This window comes from Cebidichthys violaceus, unplaced genomic scaffold, assembly GCF_023349555.1.
Source record: "Cebidichthys violaceus isolate CVI_PGR_0920_01 unplaced genomic scaffold, fCebVio1.0.p SCAF_14, whole genome shotgun sequence".
Taxonomy (NCBI): Eukaryota; Metazoa; Chordata; class Actinopteri; order Perciformes; family Stichaeidae; genus Cebidichthys; species Cebidichthys violaceus.
This window is the reverse complement of record NW_027176307.1, coordinates 2,354,009-2,369,794: the sequence shown is the minus strand read 5'-3', so window position 1 is coordinate 2,369,794 and position 15,786 is coordinate 2,354,009. Positions and strand designations below refer to the sequence as shown.

The 15,786-nt window shown below is 39.7% G+C and overlaps 2 protein-coding genes across 2 annotated transcripts; one reads left to right on the top strand and one right to left on the bottom strand.

Moving 5' to 3' along the window:
- The first annotated feature begins 422 nt into the window (after positions 1-422).
- On the top strand, positions 423-6,355 carry pbk (PDZ binding kinase). Its single transcript, XM_068708479.1, has 7 exons — positions 423-509; positions 650-817; positions 1,124-1,263; positions 1,433-1,602; positions 2,194-2,323; positions 3,778-3,972; positions 5,874-6,355. The coding sequence occupies exons 2-7, from the start codon at positions 651-653 to the stop codon at positions 6,104-6,106; spliced, it is 1,035 nt and encodes a 344-aa protein (XP_068564580.1). The 5' UTR covers positions 423-509; position 650; the 3' UTR covers positions 6,107-6,355.
- Positions 6,356-6,782: 427 nt separating this feature from the next.
- On the bottom strand, positions 6,783-15,514 carry esco2 (establishment of sister chromatid cohesion N-acetyltransferase 2). The gene is made up of 15 exons (XM_068708478.1): positions 15,411-15,514; positions 14,403-14,462; positions 13,695-13,849; positions 13,235-13,529; positions 12,786-13,089; positions 12,364-12,485; positions 12,035-12,146; positions 11,216-11,288; positions 10,944-10,986; positions 10,423-10,552; positions 9,312-9,443; positions 8,605-8,694; positions 8,178-8,321; positions 7,562-7,746; positions 6,783-7,431 (listed from the first exon to the last, which is right to left on the bottom strand). Exons 2-15 carry the CDS (start codon positions 14,453-14,455, stop codon positions 7,299-7,301), a joined length of 1,971 nt encoding a protein of 656 aa, XP_068564579.1. The 5' UTR covers positions 14,456-14,462; positions 15,411-15,514; the 3' UTR covers positions 6,783-7,298.
- Positions 15,515-15,786: the final 272 nt, after the last annotated feature.

Genomic DNA, 15,786 nt, shown 5'->3' with positions numbered 1-15,786 from the left:
CATGTTGATTATTGAAATAGTGGATCTGTCTATCTATACATCCATCTATATATGAGTACAATTGGTTCCACTTGCAAACCTACAGTATATATTATAATATAAAGTCTATCAAATCTATCCATCTATATTTTGCAGACTTGCAAACCAACTTGCAACCTCCTACCATAATATACCATACTTTTATTACGTCACTGACCTCAGCTGCTGAAATGCTGTATTACAACTGTAACTGATTCAAATTATGTTAAAATATAACAAACGTTATTTCCCGTTTATAATCACAGTACAACATGTATACTCAGAATAGTATTTCAAACAAATACAACTGGTGTGCAGTTTAGCTATACTCTGCTGTTTATCATTTCCAGCCGCAAACGACATTCGTTCAGTTTGTCCCTCTGCGGCCTCCATTCCGTACAGCCTGGTCAGACGGAAGTAACATTTTGAATGTTCGGCGCGGTTTAATTTCAGAATCAGCAGTTTGGAAGTGACAGTGAAAGAAAACGCAGGTAACGTCAGATTTGTTGACTAAATTATTATGTTATCAGACTCAAAACACGATGAAAACATCGTAAATCTGACTGTCGCCATTATATCATGTGTAACGTGTCAAAAGAATTAACGTTACGTTATTTGTTTTCCTGGACAGAATGGCCTCCCCTGCCACATTCATCGACGAGGGCGCATTCAAGACCCCTAAAAACGCCCGAGCGAAGAGCTTTGTAAGCAGCGGAGGAACCCCAGTGACCATCCCGGCCTCACCGTTCATGAAGAAGTTGGGCTGTGGGACTGGAGTCAACGTTTACCTCATGAACAGGTTTGAGGTTTTCTCCATTTACAAAAATGATAAATAGTTACATAGTTTTACTCCTCACCTACCATATATCTGCTAATTTATCCTCACCCTACACTTGCCTGGATCGTATAATATAGCAATAAAGCTTTAGATATCTAAAACTATGGGTTGCAGTTTGATAATTTACCTTAAATGTTCAAATGCATCTTCAGTATAAATTGAGAATAACATTGTTTAATTGTGCTGTTTCCCGAGCCTACTACATTGGGACATTTTCACATCTGTATATAAATAATATGCATCTATTGTTGATCAAATGAATCGTAGAATGGGAAAGTTGAATGCGTCTCCCTGGGCTGTCAAGAAGATCAACACCAAGTGTGCAACCAAACAGCTGGCGGTTTACCAGAAGCGCCTGAACGAGGAGGCGGAGGTCCTGAAGGGAATCAATCATCCAAACATTGTTGGTAAGACATGACAGCAGTACACTGCATTCACTGTGTTACGAGTGGACACATTCCTGTACTTTATCAACTTTTTCATGGCTTGTTAGCTTAGTTTACATCTTTATTTTGTTCCGCCATATTGTGTTAGTTTCTGGTTTGGTCATTTTGTTTCCTTATTCCAACATCAAAGGGTTTCGTGCCTTCACCACGGCCAAAGATGGATCAAAATGTCTGGCGATGGAGTACGGAGGAGAGCAGTCCCTCAACGACCTGATCGAGAAGAGGAAGGAGGACGGCCTGAAAGCTTTCCCTGCTGCCAACATAGAAAAAGTAGCGCTGCATGTTGCTCGGGGACTTCAGGTAAATCACACATTTGCTTCTACCTGGTGCTGCTTAACATGAATCATCTCTGGATTGATTTCACACCTGTTTCCTTCCTGTAGAAGTATGTAGCAGAAAAATATACTCAAGTGAAGTAAAAGTACCTAAAATTGTCCTCAAGTACTTCAGTTAATGTACTTACCAGTAATTACTAACCACCACTGCCACTCATGTGTAAATGTTAATGTGTGTGCAGTTGGTGGTTTCCTGAAGAGTATGATCTCATAAAATAAAGAAAGAGTTTCAGCTGAATTTTATATATATATATATATATATATATATATATATATATATATATATATATATATATACGTATACAGTATATGAGAAAGTATATTTTATTATTCGTCCTCAATAGATGTCTTGCTGTTAATTTTTTGAGTCACAATTCAAGAATAATATGATTTAAATAAAATGTCCATGGGAAACTGGAGACAAACTCACTCACACCAGTGGTTCATTCTTACCCAAATCACATTTGTCTCGTCTAATCAGCTGTCTTTAATATTTCATTTCAGAAATGATCCGTGTTTAACAAAATTAAACACAGGAGTGTGTTTCTCCCCACAGTATCTCCACAATGAGAAGAAGCTGCTGCACGGCGACATGAAGTCTTGTAACGTTGTCATCAAGGGCGACTTTGAGACCGTCAAGATCTGTGATGTCGGCGTGTCTCTGCAGCTGGACGAGAACATGAGAGGTAATGATTGTGTTCATGTCATAATGTATTCTACAATATTTTCATCATCATACAAACTGCATCATATCCATTCTATCACAGTAAATGTAATATATACTGTAACAGGTGTGTGTGTGTGTGTGTGTGTGTGTGTGTGTGTGTGTGTGTGTGTGTGTGTGTGTGTGTGTGTGTGACAAGTGGGATTAATCATGGATAAAAGCATGGAATTGGCAGAAATTCATTTGAACTGGAAACGGCTGTTTATAGCAGCTGATTCTGCAATCTCTTGTGCAGATTGTAAAGCCCTCTGAGGCTAATTTTTGATTTGTGAAATTGGGCTATCCAAATAAAATGTAATTTAATCAAATTGATTGACTTTGTTTTTGTGAAACTAATTGCAAACTTCTGGATATTTGCTTTGTTGTTGCAATTGTAAAGAAAAACCTGAAGAACATGAACTCTTTGATTTTAACAAAAAAAGATAATATTGGCCATTTTAGAAACGGACAAATTGTACGAATGTATTATTTTGTAATTGGATTGTTATCCAGTCTAGGGCTGCAACTAACGATTATTTTAATAATCGATTAATCTGTCGATTATTTTTTCGATTAATCGATGAATCGGCGGGGAAAAGGCAAGTGAATAAAAACGTGTCTTTAGTCTTGCAAACTATACCACCCCTGCTTTACTACTGTTAGCAGGGGTTAACGAGCTAACGCTAACTTGTCATGCTTGTCATCTGGATAACGAGTAAACAGCAGCACCAGGAGAGCTACTGGAGGGACGTTACGTTCCTCACTTCAAAACGGAACAACAGTAGGATTCTGTAGTGACTTAACCTGCTGTTGAACTCCCTTCCTCCTCCTCAAGGACTCCAACATGTTTACGTTTTAGGTGCTGAATCATCACCGTGGTTCTCCCGTGCCGTGTCGTTTTTGCATATCTTGCAATCAACACACCTTTTCGATTTATTTAGTGTGAAAAGCTCCCACACCTTGGATGACTTAGGTCGTACTGATTCCTCTACCTCCGCTCTGCTCCGCGCTCAACTCAACTTTTTTTTTTTTAAACTCAAACATCTCTGCGACTTATTGAGTGGCGTAATAATCGCGCGACACAACAAATCGTTAATGAAATTTGTTGCCAACGCTTTTAATAATCGATTTTTATCGATTTTATCGATTCGTTGTTGCAGCCCTAATCAGTCCAATTTGGGTTTCATTACTTCCGTCAACAGGGTTATGTCTTCGGTTCTGTTAGTCAGCAGAATTCTGGACACACTACTGGTCAAATGTTCATGAAGCTCAGTGAAAGGATGTAGCATGAGCCAGGAAGGACCCGTTACATTTAGGAGTGGTTCCAGATCACGGGGCGGATGCACACATGATATTTCACTTACAGAACGAGCTTGGCGGGGGTGTGCGCTCTCCGAGTGCCTGTCTAGTTATATTGTTTCTTCTTTCTGTTCTCAGTCTCGGACCCAAAGGCAGAGTACATCGGCACAGAGCCATGGAAACCCAAGGAAGCTCTGGATGAGGGAGGAGAAATCACTGACAAGGCGGACATCTTTGCCTACGGTCTGACTCTGTGGGAGATGATGACTCTGGCCATGCCTCATCTGGAGATGTTGGATGATGATGACGACGATGATGAAGAGGAGGTTGAAGGTGAGACGCTCTGTGGATACAGGACTACATACAGGACAACTTTTATGACATTTTAATGTCATACCATACTATGACTTTTTCCATCACATTCTATGAATTTTTACTATTACGCTTTCTAATGACGTTGTTATTGCACACTATACTATTACTTCATGTAGAACATTTGTATGGCATACTATCCTATGACAAAATATACCACAACCTTTTTTGACTTTTTAATTCAATTTTTTATGAAATATTATCCCATGACTTTTTTAATGTCATACTATATTATAACATTATTTATGTCATACTATTTGATGACTTTTTAATAACATTTTTATTGCATATATTTAGGACATCTTTATGACAATATTAGTCTAGTTAGCTTTCGTTTTTTATGGCGTACTATACTAATACTTTTTATGACTTTTGTTATGCTTAACTTCACTTTTGTATGACATTGTATGTCTTTTAAGACATTTGTATAGAATGCTATGTTATATTTTTCATATTTTTAATGGCATACTATAATATGACTTTTTATGATGTGCTAAACTAGGATTTTGAGGATTAATGACATTTGTAGGATATACAATCCTATGACATTTTTTGTGAAAAAGTATACTATGACTTTATGTCATACTATAACATGTTGAAAAAAAGGCAGAGTATAGAATGTTGAAACGTCATCGTGAAGCAGGTAAAAAAAAATGAATGTCGAAAACATTTATTAAATCTCATAATATAGCATGTTGAAAAAATCCATAGAAAATTCAAAGAATTTTTGTGATATAATTAAAAACAGTCGTGGAAAAGTCATAGTATAATATTTTTTAAAAGTCAAAGTACAGCAAACTGAAGAAATCATTCAGAGCATGTTGAATGAAGTCATAGTAGAATGTCGCAAATCAGGGTTGCACAACGAATTGCAGTTGTAGTTTATTCTTGTAGTAAATCTTTTTAATTTACATCAGGAGGAACGTAAACAGCAGCAACCAAACATTTCAGTTTGCAGATAATATGGCCGACATCTTTACATCAAAAAATCAACATTAGTGAAACATTGTCTATGAACTTTGATTATGTTTGAGTACCACGCATCATGATGTAAACAAAGAGTCCTCTTCCTGTCCCACCCGAGTCCTGCGCTCTGTCCTTTTTCACCCAAGTGTTACTTGATCCGGGATGAAGCCACGTCTGATGTGGGAGCAACAGTCAATGAAATAAGGTTGCTTTGTTAGCCTGAAGTCCAATTTCATCCATCTCATTTTATTTTAACTGAACATCAGCCAGGAGCAGACTGGGTAGTGGAAAAGCCTAACTAGGCCGAGCTAGGTTAGCTTTATGAGGAAGTCATCGATTAGAATGAAGAAAAAAATCATTAAAAAATATGTCAAAAGTCATAGTACAATATGTCGTAATAAAAACATATGTAAGTCATGTTGAAAAAAAGTCATTAAAAGAACATAGCATGGCGAAAAAAATGAATATGATGTATATCAACTCATAATATAGCATCTTTAAAAAGTTCCAATTGAAAAAGTCATACAAACGTCAGAATGGTATAGAAAAATGTATAATATATTGTTGAAATAAGTCAGTCAATATAAATAAAGTAATAAAAGGTCAATCATCAGGTTTGATGATTTTCTTACTGTGGAGTCTTTAATCGGACTGGATGTAGAGGATTCATTTTTGAGCAGTGATTCCTAACCTAGTGTCAGATCCCCCAAGATAAAAGAATTCTCCCAACTTGTTCTTGCGTTAAATATAAATTACTTTCATCTCTTCCAATGAAACAATATGAGAAAGAAGAATTACCCTTTGGTTGAAAAGATCACAAATCCTGCTTGTGATAATGTTTGGGAACAACTGCAGTTGAAAAGTGAAGTGTGTTAAAATGTTGCGTTGTATTTCAGAGGACTCGATGGAGGAGGGTTTTGACGAGGACGCCTACTACGAGAAGTTGGGTACGAGACCGGTGCTGGACTTCGAGGCTCTGGGCAGCTCGTACCGGAGGATGGTGGAGCTCTTCTATCTCTGCACCAATGAGGACCCAAAGACGAGACCCTCAGCCGCCCAGGTTGTCCAGGCTTTAGAGAGCAACGCCCAGCTGGACAAAACGCCCAGTGAGGTGATTGTCATCGACTGATTTCATCTTCTAATCACTAGTTTATTCAGGGAGGGTTGTATTCATTTAGAAGCTCATTGTCATCTCTACTGTACATCTTTATGTTGACTCTCAATAGCACATTTCATTTTATTTGTCTGATCTTTGCTTTTTTTTTTCCAATGTCAACTTTTAGTGTGTAAATGTTTACTTTCTTTAGCGTTTGTTTGTCGTATGTTTATTTCTGCACTTCTGTAAACTGATATGTCTTGATAAAACCTTTGAGCTCTATTTTAATACCTGTTCTATATCCTGCTAAAGTATCAGTGGCCATGCTATAATTGTAGGTTTAACAGGAAGGTCTTTTATGCATACCAATTGATTTTAAATATTAAAAACTTGTGGGTATTAGTTGTTGCAGAGTTAGATGAGAAGATTGATACCATGTCTGTAAATATGACGTTATCTTCGCTTTGGAAAATGACTGGAAATGGAAAGCAGCTCTGTTTCCAGTGTTAATGCCAAGCCATCTGGCTGCTGACCCGACTGTCACACTGGATGTATCAATCTTCTCATCCAACTCTTGGCAAGAAGGGGAAACAAGCAGAGCTACAAAAATGTTAAGCTACTTTGATAATGCCATTTGCAGATACACAGATGATAGTCCCTCTTAAGTGAACTGTTGGGGTACAGTCTGAAAACATTTTCAAGAAACATGTTTAGTATCATAAAACAAAAGTCAATGTTTATTAAGTGTATTTACAAAGTAGAATGCCCCGAAACGATAAAGGCTCACTCTTTCATAAGGTTTATAAACATATTTTCCTGTCTAGAAAAAGAACAATGTGAACATCTGAATGAATGAATCAAAAAAGAAAACTTTTGGTATCTTTGCAAAAATGGGACATTTCAGTCGCTGCAGTTCCACGCTCATTAGGCAGAATATAAACATCTGAATAGAAAGCTCTGCCAATAAACAACATTCAACAGTAAATTATAGAGTATAAATACTGAGTGGAAACAGGTGCATCATGAACCTTTAAAACTCTACTTAATCCTGAACACAGAATGTATTACAGCTATACAACTGGAGCCTACACAAACACTTCAATACACACTGAAGCCTAATCAACATAAACCTGAACAGTTATTGCTTTGCATATGAAGATATGCAGTACCTCTAATTCAACGAGTCAGTTAAAACAGTAATGCACCTTTAATCCATGTATCTACTTTATGCAACGAAGTTGTAAACCAGGAAGGCCGGTGTGTTGGCGTACTTGGTTGCAAACAGTTTGCCGTCAGGCGTCGGGTCAGAGAACGCGATCTCTTCCCTGGTTAGATGGCTGCCGTACATGAAGGTGCTCCTAAAACAAACAAGGAAGAAGGGATTATTGTGAAGAAGGGGAAACATACTGGCTCTAACCCTTTAAGTCGGTTTGGGTTTTAGCAAATTTAGATAAGGTCAGCAACCCCATCATCAGATGTGTGTTGTACCTGACGGTGTCCAGCATGCGCGTTGCGATGCCCTGTCGTCTGGCCAGACTGAAGACCCAGATGCGACTGATCCCACACAGAGCTTGTTCTGGGACGGTGGAGCAGCACCAGGCTCGGTGTCGCTCCATGAAGTCGTCCCTCGTCATGTCTTTTTGTTGGTCCGGCTGCTCGAGGACTCTGTAAGCCTGCGGGGAGAAGTGGATGATCATCAACATCAATTAGGCACCGAACGAGCACAATGTACTGTCCAGTGTTTACGTACAAAAGTCACAACAGCACAATGACGTCAGCTGAACTAAAACAAACCCGTTTTTCGGCTTCTTCACCCAAAAAACTGATAAGCGCTGTCGCCCATGCAGACTCCAATATATTATTAACTAAATGGTTTTCTGGTCCAATCAGACCATAATGGCACCGATTCCTAACCAGGGAGTTTCTGAGATAGCAAACCAAAAGACATTTTCGGTACACAAAACTCCATGTCAACAATAGGAGAACTTTTTGGTTGTCACAACCTGGTGGACATGTGCCAAAAAAATGTTGGGAACCCTGTACAAAGGTCTTCATGGACAAATAACTAAAAAGATGGAATAAACACACACTTCTCCAGTCATACCTGACGTATGAATTCAGCGACGAGGCAGCCCACCACCATGCGCTCGGTGTTGATGAAGAGGTAGGTTTTGGCCTTTGTGGGTCTGCTCAGGGTCACCTGCTGGAAACCAAGCTCGCTGTCCGCTACACAGCGCACTTCCTCAGCCTGAAAACAAACACGTTGTGAGGAAGAAGGTGTGAAAATCAAACCTGAGGAAACAAGTTTGTACACGTATGAAAAAGACATTCACGCTGCCTAAACAGTGCGTCGTCTCTCAAACCACAGATACAGTGTGACAAGCTTACGAGTGAACACAAATCTGTGAACAGCGATATCTTTGACTTCAAATTTACAGCGAGCTGAACTTTGAGTTTTACAGGCTGAAGTGGAGACATACTTCACAGCATACATACGCTGTGAGAAACCAGCTAAAAGTGCAGACCCACACCTTTTTAATGGCGTATTTGGGATCATCTGGCATGACCAGGAGGATTTTTCCATCCCAGAACTCGGCCACCACTCGCTCCTTCTTCCAGCCCTGGAAACACAACAGAGAGACGCAGCTGCAGTTACAAGCCAACAACTCCAAACAAACTCACCTCCCCATGACACAAACTCATGCCAGCAGCCTTGGCAGAAGATCTCTGAAAAAAATACTAAACTATGAATAAAAACAAGTCACTTTATCACTTAGGTTGCAAAAAAGGAAAGATACTGAAGGGACTGTCAATAGTACATGCTAGATAAGGAAGTAGCACACCCATTAAGAGACATTATAGCGCTGTTTAATTAGGATTAGTATACAAGTGTATTGGAATGTAAAGAATTGCTTGCACTTCATATGGTTTCAAACAGGGAACCCTGTTTGAAACCATATGAAACCACTTTTTCAGTCCCAATAATCAATCCAGTGTGTAGCTAAACGCTGTGTGCCTCACTGTGGAACTGAATGGGATTCGTTTATGTGTAAAGCAACATCAGGCTTTGACACATTGCTTTCCTGTCCAAATACAACAAATAAATACATAGATATAAATTAACTTAATTGCCATTTACAAAAAAAAAATAAAAAAAAAATCCAGCATCGGACCGATATCAGTATCGTCTCACTACTACAGTGTTCAGTTCAGAGAGATTGAGGTAAAGAAGTTTTACCACAAATTTGATGGAGTCGAGGAAGCGCTGGTGGAACTGGGTGTGTTGGAAGTGGTCCTCTGGGTTGTCTGCGCTGTAAACCATTCCACATGAGCTGCAGGTCGTCGCTCCGAACTGCTTCTGACCCGCGTCCTGATCGGGAAAATACAGAGAAACATGCAGTCAACACACAAACAGAGGAAGACAACGGTCCAATAAAAGAAGGGAAAGAGACGCACGTAAAAGCAACAAAAACACACACCTGGTATACCAAATCACTTCTAATTGTTTCTCCCTCCAACCTACCGTTAGCATATATATATTGTAGTTGGCATTAAATCATAAAACACTGGCATAAAAATGGAGCCTTTACTCTGGCCAATCATATTGAAGCATCAGCCAGCTTCAACCAGCATCAGACAACGTCTCACATTTTCTTCATTTTCAGGCTGGTTTGGTGGATTTGGAGCCAGACGTGTGTTAATGTTGTGTAATAGTGACACTAGTCACCCGGAGAGGTTGGAAGGAGACATACCTTTCTAAAATGTTACATTTCTACATAAAAAAAACCTGAGGAGCAAACATTAGCGGCGTACATTAGCACATAATTTACTAGCGTTAGCACTTCTATGCAACGCTAGCTACTGAAGGTTTAATGAATGTATAACATAATATTTTATCTTTTTAATGATTGTAACAGAGAATAAAGACATAAGCGACTTCACAGGGAGAGTGTTGCTCCTTAATTTCATCGTCTACTGTCTTGATCGCCAGGCGGTGTTTCAGTTTTACACTGATCTGTACGTCTTTCATCTTTTTAACCCGTTTTCACTGCTGAAGCACTTTGACATCCTGGATATAACTTTCAAATCTATATAGTAGACCTGCTTCTTTCTGAAATATATTTTTTTCTTTCTTTTTGCCTAAAATTAGATAATATTTACTCAGGGAGAGCAGTCAGTGACAGTGTGGGCTTCATGACAGCTTGGCGGAGAAGCGGCTTAGCGACGGTTCAATTAACCAGCTTCAATACAAACCATCTGCACCAGCCTTCACAAATGTTTAGGGCTCAAATGTTTACCAACATCTAGTGATCCGCCTGGCACAGCTGAGAATATAAAGATTAACGTACGATAATAAGCTGGTCCTCGTCCTGTTTCTCTTTCCTCCTGCGAACGGGTCGCTCTTTGAGGGAAGAAGTAGTCTGTAGGGGCGTTATCAAGCCAGAGGGGGCGCTGCAAGGCACGGCTGCATTCTTTAACCTACAAGACAGCAGAACAGAGAACATACTAAAGTGTTAGCGGGTTAATGCAAAATACATGGCACTAAAGCCGACACCAGCGGCTATTTATAATCCATATTTATTTACTCCTTAACTTATGCCCACGTCCGTGTAAAAGTAGACCGGTCACTGCTATCTTTAGAGCTTTTGTTTCTAACGTGTCATTGCTCTTGATTACCATCTTCACGTTTATGTTTTTACTGAAGAAAGAAAACGTGTCGGAACAAATGTTTCCATCTTCCTTTGCCAGAACCTCAAAGCTTTACCCAATTATATGCAGGAAGTACAGCGCTAAACTTCCTGTTTCGTTTCATACAAGAAACCTCTCATTGTGCCGTGTTAACGGTCGATGACTAAACAGACCATCTCACCTCTTTGAGGCGGAGCCAAAGATGGGATAAATCGCTGAAGATTCTGTGGAAAAAAAAATAAAAAAATGCATATTTAAAATAAAGAGCTGATGGAACAAGAGGGATGTTTTAAACTAAAATGCTCATTTGAAACATGAAAACAAAGCGAGTGGACTGGCTAAAGCCACTGTGTCTCTGTGATTCTATGTGAGCTAGTCAGTGTTTCAGTGAAATCAGCTTCAGATGTTGAACTGGGATAATGGAAGTGTGAACAACAGTGTATGTCCGTGTACCTTTGGGTGTGCTGGCAGCAGCACTGACGGGACTTCTCTCACTCAGGTCACACATGAGTTCAGAGCCATCATCCTGGAAGAAGTAGAGAGAACAAGACGGTTTAACAGTGAGCTCAACATACTCGGGGTATCTTTTTGTGATCTGGCTTAAATTTAACAAAGCCTGGTTTGTTGGTTGGTGGATCTAGAGCTAGATGCAAACATTGTGCAAAATCGTTAGACATCCTCAACAAGGAGGAGGCGGCAATTGTAAGCCATCCGCAAGGCCAAGAGCACTGTAGTGCAGTAGTGTAGTCACAGCATCCTCTGTTCCCAAAGTCAAATATGCTGTGCATTCAATTACCAATACTACCATACTATTTATTATACGTCTCAATACCAGGATGTACTACTGCGTCTGGTATTTTTTTTGCAGTATGCAAGCCAGTCTGACCCACAATCCTTTGCGCAGCAGATATATAAGGGAAGAGGGTCAAAGTTAAAATGGTGCAATGTTAAGACGAAGCAGTAGGTCCTAGTTGAATACATACTACATGCAACAGTACATACTTTGAAAGCGATTAGCATGTTTGGATCAGGTGCTACGGTTGACTAGCTTGAAGGCTTGTTTCGCCTAAAAAGGTTTAAGATTTGTGATGGTTTCAAATGCGTGTTGGGCGTTGGATAATAATGAATATGAAGCCAGGGTCAAAACAATCATGGAGCTAGCATTGTCTCTTCCATTGCAATCTTTCATTGTTACGGTTAAATGTTTCACTTTTGTAGCGGTAGCTACTCACACAGTAGTATCCATGAACAGTGTGTGTACTTGTGCTGTACCTGAGGACTGAGAGGTACAGCTGTGGATGCAGGACTTGCTGTTGGGGTCCTTGTCAACACAATCGTCAGCTTCTTTGTAATCCCGTATTTCTCTGACAACATTTTAGGAGACCTGCAGGAGAAAGATGAAGCTTATTGATGAGTATAGTAGCACATTTGTACAGAGCACACCCAAAACAGTTCAACATGTCAAATTAAATAAGATGTATGGCTAAAAACCTTCACAACTTTCAGATTGTTCTGTCCGTTTGGACGATTCCTTCTCAATTTGGGAAGAAATTGTTGAAATAGAAATTTGGGGGAAGCCAAGATTTTATACAGTAAAGCACCTTGATGTCTGTGGAGTTTCGGGCTGTTGGTTAACTGGCTCCATCCAGTCTGTCGGATCAAACTTTGCTCTCTGCTTGGTGCTCGGCTGGTTCTCTTCTGTCTCCACCAGCTGGACATCGGTCTGTAGGCGACAACCAGGACAACTTAACATCAACGAGACATTTTTTGCTCCTGAAAATAAATCTGAAGAACAACCACTGCATGAGTTGTGGTGAGGGACTGTCTGATTGCAATTTGCATCCTAACTTGTACATGCTTCAGATGAACCTTTAAAGTTACTCTTTATGGCATGACATGCATCAGTTAAAACAATATTAACACCACCCAGTAAATGCTCAAATCAAAGCATCTTCTACATCACAATGAGGACCCTTTAAACTCTCTTGCCTGCAGATCAGAAACAAATAACGGCTTCCCTCACCTCTGTCGGGTGTTTCTGTTGTTGGGTCGTCACCGGAGCGGGTGGCTTTGATTTCTCACTTTTTGCCTGCAGCTGAACAGTTTTGCTTTTTGGAACTGAAGCTGGCCTGGTCGCAGATTTTTGTGCAGATTTCTTGTACATAGATGTCGGTTTCTTCCCGGTACCGAAGAAAGCAGCTCCAACAAAGATCTTGGGTTTGGGCTTCAGGCTGCTGAAAGCGACGGTGATCGTTTTTCTGGACTCGGACAGTTTATTGCTGCTAGCGGAAGCAGTGGTTGAACTGGATGCTGGTTTAGCAGTGATACTGTTGAAATAAACGATGCAATGATTACTATGCTTGTGTTGGAAAATAGAGACACCTGTGATGTCCAAGAAACTACAAAATGGTGTCAAAAGGCTGCAGGAGCACCAACAAAGCAGCCACGACTGTGACTTATATGGGAACAAACCTGCTTTTAAGTTTGGGTAGTTTGATCGTCTTGCCTCTGGTACCCGTTTTCCCCACATTACTGGATACTGCAGCCACCTTTTTCTGCTTGCTGCCTCCTTTAACATTCCTCTTGTTCTTCTTTTTCTCCTGGGGAGGAGGGGAAGGAGGAAGACGAGGAGGAGGAGATGGCAGAGAGTCCTTCAGTGCCTTCCTCTCTAGTGGAGTGAGATAGACAGGTTTCTTCTGGCCATAGAAGGAACTTGTAACCATGGACGGTTTGAATGGAGATTTACGAGGAGATTTGGCTGGAGAGCCTGGTAAACATGGTGGACAAACAGAAAAAGATTAATGTGTTATTGGTTAAGAAGAAGAGTCATTTTGCAGCATGTCCTAACTCTGCTATTTGAATGCATTACTTTAGTCACATCTGCTGAATAAAAATGACTGCCTAAAGCAGTCCTTTCACTAGTCCACCCTACCTGCTGCTCTACGTGGGGATTTCTGAGGCGAGGCACAGTTGTCCTTGTTCGGATGCCCCACTGGATTCTTCCTGGTGGGAGACTGAGGGGGCTTCCTCGGGGAGCTCCTCTTCATGGGGGACAACTCCTCCCTCACCCTGTTCTTGGCCGGGTGGCTAGAGTTAAAGTAACAACAGATCGATCACAACGAGAGATGAGAAACAGCAAACGACACAGATCCAAAACAGCTCTCACTGGGTTTCCCCAAATAAAAATATCTCTTCTAAAATAATGATATTTTACTAGTGTATAGTAAAATTGTAAACATTTTTTTTACAAAAGCACAGCATAGATCTACAGATGGTGATACAAATATGTCGAGAGACAACGCAAAAATACTTTAAATGAAAATATAAATCTAGGAAAATGACAGAATTCCTGAATACCAAAGTGATGTTTCAGTTAACAAAAGAAGCCACACACAAGGACAGGCAACTGTAGAAACGTTTACCTAGAGTTGGATAAGAGTATAAATCTGGTAAACTTTTGCCTTAAATCAGGAACTTTCTGATCAAAGTAAACTAATTATTCAAACCGGCTTCGGTGATCGATACCCAGCCCATATTTCTGTTGCATATGAATGTATCAGTACAGTACATTTTGAGAGTATATTGGTTAGTCAACCACTAAACCACAAAATAGCCTAAACTCAGTGTGTTCACAACTCACCTGTCAGAGTCCAGTGAGGAGAGCTTCCTCTTCCTGGTAGCAGTGGGAATCATGTTCTTCCTACATGCATGCATGCACACACACACACACACACACACACACACACACACACACACACTAACATTAGCAGGTCTACTTGAGCTTATGAGTAATAACAATCGGCCTGTTACCAAGTATAAATAAACAAAAAGGTAGAGACAAGCTATGTTCAAGTAACATTAACCTACTTAAAACAATTCCCCACAGTGTTATTGTTGAATAATCTTTAACTCATGTGAAAGTAAAATCTCATGTTTTTTAAACAGTATCAATAACAGTGCAACTTCCTATTGGTAGTAGGATAAGGTCACAGACTGCATCTTTAGATAATGGTTGCGTCTACAGTGTGTAGATAGATACTGAATTGTAAGTCGCTTTGGATAAAAGCGTCTGCAAAAATGACCGTAATGTAATGTATTGTAATGGTTTGTGTTTGGCCTTAAATTGGCACGTTCTCAACATAAGCTAAAGGCACATGGACCCATGGAGGCCACCCCGGAAACCGTAGTTAAACTACACAGGCGGGGTTATTAGATTTGTATATTGATCAGTGTTTTCAATTCAACGTTACACCAAAAACGACACCGTATTTCATCATGTTTGTGCACAAATGTGAGCTTCTCTCGACATGAAAGTTAGAGTTACATGTTACGTTAGCCAATAAAGCGCTTATTTAACAGCTAAAGTGGAGATGAGTGGATAATTGGCGGGATGATTTGCTAATACAAAAGATACTAGCTAACTAACTAACTATCGATATTGATCACAGTTTGTTTCCACGTTTGTCTATGTTTTACATTACATATAACGTTAAACATCACATTTGTTTGACGGTGAGCTAGCTTACACGCTTGTTAAAGGTTCCTTGTAACGTTACGTAAATACACCATTTAGGAAAGAAACAAGCGACGCATCAAACACCACAAACATAACAATGAGACAACAATGTATATATACAATATATCTCACCTAACACGTTTCTGTCGTGCTGTAAAAACAATAAATGTCGCTGTAAAGTTTGAGTCGCTGCTTTTTCTGCCCGCGTTTCTTCACACTGTTTTGAATGTGTTCGAACAGCGCGCGCCAGTCTCTAAAAAAAGAAAACGGAAACGGAAACAATGTAATCGAGTTACAATAGTAAACGCGCGAATGGACTTCTGGTTCTTGACTTCAAAATAAAAGATAGTCGTCTACTAAATGACAATCACGCATGTAACATAACGTGTGTGCCGTTATTGCTTATTTTATTCAAATATATTTATTGAGTGTAGTTATGCAAAACTTCTGGCTAAATCATTTATTTTGTGAAAGTATTGTTTCTTGCTGTATATTTTCAAATTAACTT

What these genes read in the sequence shown, in the direction of transcription:
- pbk (XM_068708479.1), top strand. Translation starts at nt 651, where the DNA reads ATGGCCTCCCCTGCCACATTCATCGACGAGGGCGCATTCAAGACCCCT. An exon ending in AACGTTTACCTCATGAACAG is followed by an intron (nt 818 to 1,123) that starts GTTTGAGGTTTT and finishes AATGAATCGTAG; the next exon opens with AATGGGAAAGTTGAATGCGT. An exon ending in GCTGGACGAGAACATGAGAG is followed by an intron (nt 2,324 to 3,777) that starts GTAATGATTGTG and finishes TTCTGTTCTCAG; the next exon opens with TCTCGGACCCAAAGGCAGAG.
- esco2 (XM_068708478.1), bottom strand. Translation starts at nt 14,455, where the DNA reads ATGATTCCCACTGCTACCAGGAAGAGGAAGCTCTCCTCACTGGACTCT. An exon ending in ATCCCCACGTAGAGCAGCAG is followed by an intron (nt 13,530 to 13,694) that starts GTAGGGTGGACT and finishes CATGTTTACCAG; the next exon opens with GCTCTCCAGCCAAATCTCCT. An exon ending in TCGCTGAATTCATACGTCAG is followed by an intron (nt 7,747 to 8,177) that starts GTATGACTGGAG and finishes TTCTCCCCGCAG; the next exon opens with GCTTACAGAGTCCTCGAGCA.